At 32.2% G+C, this 7,603-nt stretch overlaps 1 protein-coding gene across 7 annotated transcripts; it reads right to left on the reverse strand.

Moving 5' to 3' along the window:
- Nucleotides 1–3,021: 3,021 nt before the first annotated feature.
- On the reverse strand, nt 3,022–7,603 carry LOC122721197 (probable cinnamyl alcohol dehydrogenase 1). Of its 7 annotated transcripts, none has more exons than XM_043950583.1 (7): nt 7,446–7,603; nt 5,838–5,928; nt 5,110–5,223; nt 4,801–5,031; nt 4,010–4,295; nt 3,737–3,887; nt 3,022–3,640 (listed from the first exon to the last, which is right to left on the reverse strand). In XM_043950583.1, the coding sequence occupies exons 2-7, from the start codon at nt 5,924–5,926 to the stop codon at nt 3,444–3,446; spliced, it is 1,068 nt and encodes a 355-aa protein (XP_043806518.1). In that variant the 5' UTR covers nt 5,927–5,928; nt 7,446–7,603; the 3' UTR covers nt 3,022–3,443. The 7 variants fall into 7 exon arrangements, with proteins under 7 accessions (XP_043806518.1, XP_043806520.1, XP_043806519.1 ...); XM_043950585.1 differs by lacking the exon at nt 7,446–7,603 and adding an exon at nt 6,019–6,074; XM_043950584.1 differs by lacking the exon at nt 7,446–7,603 and having other exon boundaries at nt 5,838–5,946.

The raw sequence follows: 7,603 nt of genomic DNA on the forward strand, positions 1-7,603 counted from the left end.
GTCAAATCCCATACATAATCAAAACTTTAACATAAAAACTGAAACATATGATGTATAGACCGAGCTTGACCTGCATGCGACATAACTGGAAACATAAAGACCCCCCTACTAGAGCCCTCATCAAAACTCTAGCTAGGTCAACATAACATACATCAAGCTGGGATCACATCCAAAGAACCAAAACCTAACTTGTGCATGCATCAAACCACAAACATAAGACCTCCACTAGGGTCCTCATCAAATACTCAAAACCTCAGTTGCTCTCTCCCAATCATGCATACACTCTCCCACATGCATAAAGGAGCATAAACTAACATAAACTCCTCAACACAACATCACATAACATACATTGGGCATAAAATCCACATAAACCTAAACATGCATATCTACCCATACTCAACCATTAAAACTCCATTAAACTTACTTAAAACTTCATTAAAACACAAGGAAAGCAAGGATCTACACTTACCTCTTGAAGATCGAGAGGTGGTGCGATCCCTAACTCGGAGGTGTGGAGGATCCAAGCTCCAACAGTCTCCAAACTCCCAAAACTCCTATTTAAGCTTCAAAACTTCAAAATAAGGGTAGAACTCATGAAAAACTTGAGGGATGGGTAGAGAAAGCATGAAAACGACCAAAGGAGTACAAAAACTCACATGAGCTCGAGAATGGAGAGAAAACTCGCCCATTTCCGATCTGAGGGCTCTTTATAGGTGGCCTGGTCAAAGACCTTCGGCAGCCTAACGTGCCCCCTAAACTCATGCATGTTCGGCGGCCGAACTTGAGGTTCGGCGGCCGAACCTTGGTTCGTTTAAACAAAGCTTTCGGAGGCCAAAAGCGCTCCCAAAACCTTTCCATGTTCGGCGGCCGAACTTCACTTTCGGTGGCCGAACCTGGCAAACGCCTCCTTGATCTTTTCTTTTCAAAACTAATTCTTTTCAAAACTAATTCTTTTCATTTAAAAACCATAAAATCAGTAAAAACATTTTAGAAAACATATTTTATCCCTCTAGAAGCCTCTGACTTCTTTAGAATTTCAGATTCCAACGGAGATTCCGCCGGAAGGTAGGGATTCCGATGCCGAAATCTAGCTGGGTATTACAAAAATATTATTAAATAATTCTAAAATAATTTATTAAATTAATAAATTAAATTTTAAAACAGTTCTAACTTTATAATTTTATTGAATTATAAAGTATTATAATTTAACGGAATTAATCAAATTAAAAAGTTTAAATAAAAATTAAATTAATTATTATTATTATTTAAAAAAATAAATATATTTTAAAATAAATTAAAATAAAAATATATATGAGTATCATACAAATACTTCATTTTATCTCGTTACAAACATATACTCTCCCCATTATTTCACGAGATTATATACTCTCTCCATTATTTCATAATTTTTATTTATTTTTTAATAAAAATTTTTATATTATAATAATATATAAATTAATTATTATAATTCTATTTTTAAAAAGCTTTTTAAAATTTTTTTAGTATTTAATAAAATTAATACTTTTATATGATTATAATTAAAAAATTAATAAAAAAATTATGAAACGTTACCATAAATATATTTATTAATTTACTAGAGTTACTGTTATCACAATATTTATGTTCTATAACTGTACAAAAAATTGATAAGATGTGTACAAAAAAAAATTGAGTTATTAATTTTTAAAAATATATTATCTAAAATTATAAAATAAACCGAATGAAAATTAAAAATAAAATCAAATTGATTGATTTGAAGTATATTTATTAAAAAATTTAGGATATAATTATTGAAATTCATAAAGTTTAAATTTTTTAATAATTATCAATTATATTAAAATATTAATTTTTAATGCTGATTATTCTGTTAAATTTAACGAAAAAATAATTATTTTATGATATATTAATTGACTTTATAATTTTAGATATATTTATTAAAGCACGAATAATTTAAAATTTTTTTACAATTATATCTAAGTTAATTAATAAAAATAATTAAATAATATAAAATAATAAATATAATCAAAGAGAGTATATATACATACAATAAATTAAATTTTTATTAAACTTAGAATAGCCCCAAATAACTATTTTGTTTATACTTTTATTTATAATTTTCTACCATACATTATTTAAGGATTTATAAAATTAAGTTTTAAATTCATTAAATAAAGTGCTATAATTTTTATAATATATTTTTTAAGATTATTGATATTAAAACTATAATTTCATTAAAATTATTATTATATATATATATATATATATATATATATATATATATATATATAAAATTATTTGGTACAATTTAGTTTCGGTATGATTCTTGTCTAAAAATCAGAATTAAAATGAAATAGATAAATAAATTCAATTCGGCCTATTCAATTTTTACTAACTGTCTTTCAGTCCGATTTTTTATTTCTATTCGAAACTCCAATAACCATCCACAATCCTACTTACCACTAGCATTTTACATATAAGAAATAAAAAGATACTAAAGAAAAACTGTTATACTAATTAAACACCATTCACTGTATACTTGTGTATCTCTTTTTTTTTTGTCCAGTTTGTTCCATATTAGGAGTCTAATTTCATGGATTGAACAGCAAAACCCTCGTGATTCTATTGCTCATATAATTCTTTACTAGTTAATGCTTACTTTGCTAATGACTTTTGCCTATCCCCTCTGGCCGTCTTCAAAGTGAAACATTCCTTTGCTTCTTCATTTTCCAGTACAAAGTTTACAGTAATTTATAATACAATTTTTCTACGGAACTGTTTTCATCTTTTTTAAGATCAAACAAATTAATCTCATCTCTTTTTTTTATGTTCAACAAATTAATTCTTCTGCTTAAATTCGTTGCTACTTCTAATGAAAAATAATCAAAATGTACTTCTTCTATAGAACTTGAGAAAATAAACTTTGTTTCTATTTGCTTATTTTGCAAGTTATTCCACATTGAAAATGGATTTAAGAGTATTTCAATAATTTTTTGTTATAATTAACAATAAATAAGACATAAATTGGACAAATTACCATATATTATAGCGGAATTTGTCATCCCACCTAATTTCTAGTACCCCAACAACAGAATAATATTAAAAAAAAAAAAAAAAAAAATACCAGCATGCAAGCATGCATGAATACATGTCACCACCCGGACAAACAGACAGAGCCATCTCAGCTTTGCCGATTTCGTTTGATTTCATCATCCCATTGGCAAATAATTTAGAAAGTACTTATTTGAATATTTGATGCCCAACACTTGATCACCATGACCTTACATTAACCAATTTCCCTCCAGACACGCTACTAGCAAAGGTTAATTGCCTTTAGTAATCAACCACCTTTTACTTAATTATTTGAGCAGAGATATTTCCTTTTGCTTCCATAAAGAGATTTCCCATACCTGCCAGATTTATATCATAAGCCTTCATCTCTATCTTCACTTCAAGGAGTTCTCTATATCTATCACAAACCGGTACTTCACATCTCTCTTTACTACCCTTTCAAGAGCTTCATTTGCATAATCAATAGGGATTAATTCTATCTCGGGATAAATTTTTTTAGCAGCACAAAAGTCCAGCATTTCTTGTGTCACTTTTGTACCACCCGTTATGCTACCAGACACGGTTCTCATACCTGTAATTTGTTTTTGTAACAAAAGTAACCATCAGTAACAAAGGCTAAAGCTCAATAACTTAAAACAGATTTTAATTCTAAAACTTGCATGATTACCCAGAATGAGAGATGCTGGACTGAATTTGACTTCACTTGGGAACCCCACAAGAACAAGAACCCCAGCAGTCTTCAAAAGTGACATGTATGGGTCAAATGGATGATCACCAGAAGCTGTGTCAACTATAAAGTCCAGTGATTTAGAGAGTGCCTGCAAAAAAGATCTCATTCGTGTTTTAGAAAAAAAATAAATTATAAAAAGGCAGATCGATTTGTTCTTTTCATATTGTGTTCACAGAGAAAGCTCTGGTAAGAAGATTTAACTGATTTTACCTTCATCTGTTCTTGGTCAGATGAGACAACAAAATTGTCTGCACCAAGCACACCCAAGGCTTCCTCTTTCTTAGAAATGCTTGTGCTAAAAACTGTTACTTTCAGTCCAAAAGCCTTCCCAAACTTCACTGCCATGTGACCAAGACCACCTAGCCCAATCACTCCTAGAGATTTACCAGGTTGGTTCATCCCATGTCGCATCATGGGATTGTAAACAGTAATTCCAGCACATAGCAGGGGTGCTGCTAAGGCCAATGGATAGTCATCTGGTATCATAAAGCAGTACCTGCAGATTTAAAAAATAAAAATTAACATCTTCAATAGCTAAAGCTAGCTCAATTTCCTGAAATTGGGCAAGTGGTCGACTCTACAAGCTATAGCATCACGTTTCTTTTGCCACATCCTTGCACTATGCTCCTCTGAAGTGAAGGAACAGAAGTGCATTATCCCGGCAGTTGCAAGAATTAGCACATGTCTAACTATGAGCTCAATAAAGTGGAAAACAATCACAAATGTCACAATATAATTCCTCCATTAATTTCCTTATTCCATGTAATACAATGAAATCCTCACATCAGAGATCTAAGACAATTGTGAGAAAGCCTGCATGCAAAATTGTTGCACAAGGGAAATTACATATCCTGAAGTGGAAAACAGTTTAGCAGCAGAAATGAATAATATCTTTCAGAGGCATATAAAGCAGGCACAATACAGAGGATTTATATCATTTTCCATATAATAAAATAGAAGTGGAAGGATAAGAATAAAAAGATTGACTGCAGAGGACTTGCCTTTCATGGACAACAATGTAGCTAGAATATCCTCCTTTTGTGATTGTACCGTCAAGATCAATGGCATTAAAAGTAAAAACTGACCCTTTTTCACAATGAACTTCTTCCCTATCATTACAATACTCGCATTCTTTGCATGAGTTGACATAAGTGCCTACTCCAACTCGGTCACCAGGCTTGAAGCGGCTAACATTAGGTCCAGCCTCTTGTACCATTCCAACAATCTCATGTCTGCATGCAGCTAGTAGTCATGGACTCATAAGTTTAAGGAACTTATCAAACTAGTGAAATTATAATCAAGCCACATACCCTGGCACCAAGGGATACTTTGAATCCCCAAGTTTATTCCTAGTCCAAATAACATCAGCATAGCAGATTCCACAATGTGTGATTTTTAGGGAAACATCATCTTCCCCAGTAGTCCTGAAAAGCGTTTACAAGATTAGCTAGTAAATCATTAATACAAGTTATCAAACTGATAGACCAGAAAATGAAATTCAAAAAGGAGTGATACCATCCTCAGTGAATCTAGGCCTTTGATGAACCATAAGAATGCTGCTGTTCTAAATATGATGCTGAGTACTAACAGTTAGAAAGTAAGAATTTATTGTAAAGAGAGAAAAAAAATACCCCAATTTCCAGCTTTTACTTGTTGGAACATCAGTATTGGGCAGGAAACCTTTTTTTCATAACAACATTATTTTTGAAAAAGGGGCTTCATTCCGTCAGTGATTCAAGATAATCTGGGACATCACTTGTGAAGCTTTTGTTTTTCTTTTATCTTAAGCAATCTGAATCTAAAACAATTTTCTGAGAACTTATGTGGTATATTCCAGGTTGTCTATATCATCACATCACTTTACATCATGTGTTATTTCATAAGATGCCAAGAAAACACAAAGTTTGACATTAGTATTTGAAAAATGAAACCAAACGTTATATAACAGGACATAGGCATGAGACAACAAAAACAGTCAATTGGAAAAGACCATTTCTGTAAATTTTCATAGATAAAGAGTAAGATGCATCAAACATACCTGCGCTTGAACTTGTATGGTGATAAAACTCCAGATGGATCTCTAGCTGCCCATGCAAAGCAGTCCTCCTTTACACTCTCAGAACTCATTCCTAAATGTCAACGATTCCACCATTAAGCATTGGCTAATCAGTTACTCCATGTAAATGAATCCCACATCAGTTTGGGATAGGGTAATGTACCCTTTATAAAAGCCTTAGGCACTTCTTCCTTGAGCTAAATTTTGGGTGAGTTAGACCTGATATAAATTTAATATGGTATCAGAGCCTCCCACCGATGTTGGATCTCCCGTAAATGTGTCACGTTCCAGTATAGTCCTGGGCGTGAGGGAAATTCTACATCGGTTTGGGATAGGAGTAATGTGCTCCTTATAAAGGCTTTAAGCACTACTTCCCTTCAACTCCTCCTCTGAACTATCTTTTCGAGTGAGTTAGACCTTATCCAAATTTAACAATATAAAATTTCTAAATAAAAAGTATTTTTAATAAATAACAAATTGCAAGTTGTAAGCTAAGATTGGGTTGCATCAGAGTGGGAGAGGGAGTGAAAAAGAAAATAGACAAGAGCTTAAAAAAGGAGAAAGAGAAAGACAATAAAAAGTTTGAGCACAACAATTAGCACAGATGTAGATGAGAAACAACCAATTGTATTTGTTTTCTTTTAGCTTATATCTTAAAGGAGCTCAAAATGCTTTAGGAATTTCATTCCACACCCAAAATGAACCAAACATGACTAAAATTACTCATACATACTAGTCAACCAGGTCAAAATAGGATTACGCCAAAGACATCTTCTAAAAATTCATTGTATTGGAGATAAGCAAGGAGGTAGTTTAGCTGAAGTTTCAGACAGCCCATGAATGTTACCCTTTGTCTGGATTCCTAAATGTATAGGAGAAATTAAGGAGGAGAACTGGAGAGAAAAGAAAAGAATAGAAATTTGATTTCCAAAGGCAAATATAATTTCTTTTTACCCATACAATTTAAAAAAGGATCCTCTAGTTTAAAGGGCATTAAAGATTTTTCATACAAATAATCTTATCTCCATTTCCCACCAATTTGGAGTGAAATGTTTTAGGTTCACTCTAAGGGATTGAGAAATGATTTCTCTTGTTTTCTCCTCTTTTCTCTCTTCTAGTCATTGTCCAAAAAAGATAATTTAAAGAAATCAAATTTAGTTTCTTTTCTTTTCTCTCCAATTCCCCAACCCAAACACAGATAAGAATAAGATAACAACATTTTGGGACGCTGAATAGACAATTAGGACAAACTGGAAAAACACCAATGTTTAGATCAAGATAAGCGCATGGGAGGAAATATTTAATTCGAGAAAACATAAGTTTACTCTCAAAGGCGCAATCAAAGAGTGAATCAAACGTCAGGATAAAATCTAGGACTAATTAATAAAACAAGAAGTTTAAATGCTGGTCCAAAGATGTTCAAATTTGGGATCTTCGATCAGTGAGTACAATACCGTCAATTGTAACAAATAACATTAAATTTAGCGAAATCAAATAGATATTGATTGTTGAGTAAAATAGTATGACTGAAATGAGATTCTACTAAAATCCAAGAGAATTGACAGATAAGAGTTGGATTTTATTTAGTACCTGGAATTATGAGCGTAGAATTAGGGCTTTCAGCGAACCAGATAACAATTCAGACCAGAGACGGAAGGTAGGGAGAGTGTATGTGTAGTTGATGTTGAGAGAAACAGTGTTCCTCACTAGTTCTGTGGAGGCTAAAAACTGAAACGCTTGGAAAGGCT

This window comes from Manihot esculenta, chromosome 14, assembly GCF_001659605.2.
Source record: "Manihot esculenta cultivar AM560-2 chromosome 14, M.esculenta_v8, whole genome shotgun sequence".
In the NCBI taxonomy this organism is placed as follows: domain Eukaryota; kingdom Viridiplantae; phylum Streptophyta; class Magnoliopsida; order Malpighiales; family Euphorbiaceae; genus Manihot; species Manihot esculenta.

What these genes read in the sequence shown, in the direction of transcription:
- LOC122721197 (XM_043950583.1), bottom strand. Translation starts at nt 5,926, where the DNA reads ATGAGTTCTGAGAGTGTAAAGGAGGACTGCTTTGCATGGGCAGCTAGA. An exon ending in AAGTATCCCTTGGTGCCAGG is followed by an intron (nt 5,032 to 5,109) that starts GTATGTGGCTTG and finishes AGCTGCATGCAG; the next exon opens with ACATGAGATTGTTGGAATGG. An exon ending in TCCAGCATCTCTCATTCTGG is followed by an intron (nt 3,641 to 3,736) that starts GTAATCATGCAA and finishes AACAAATTACAG; the next exon opens with GTATGAGAACCGTGTCTGGT.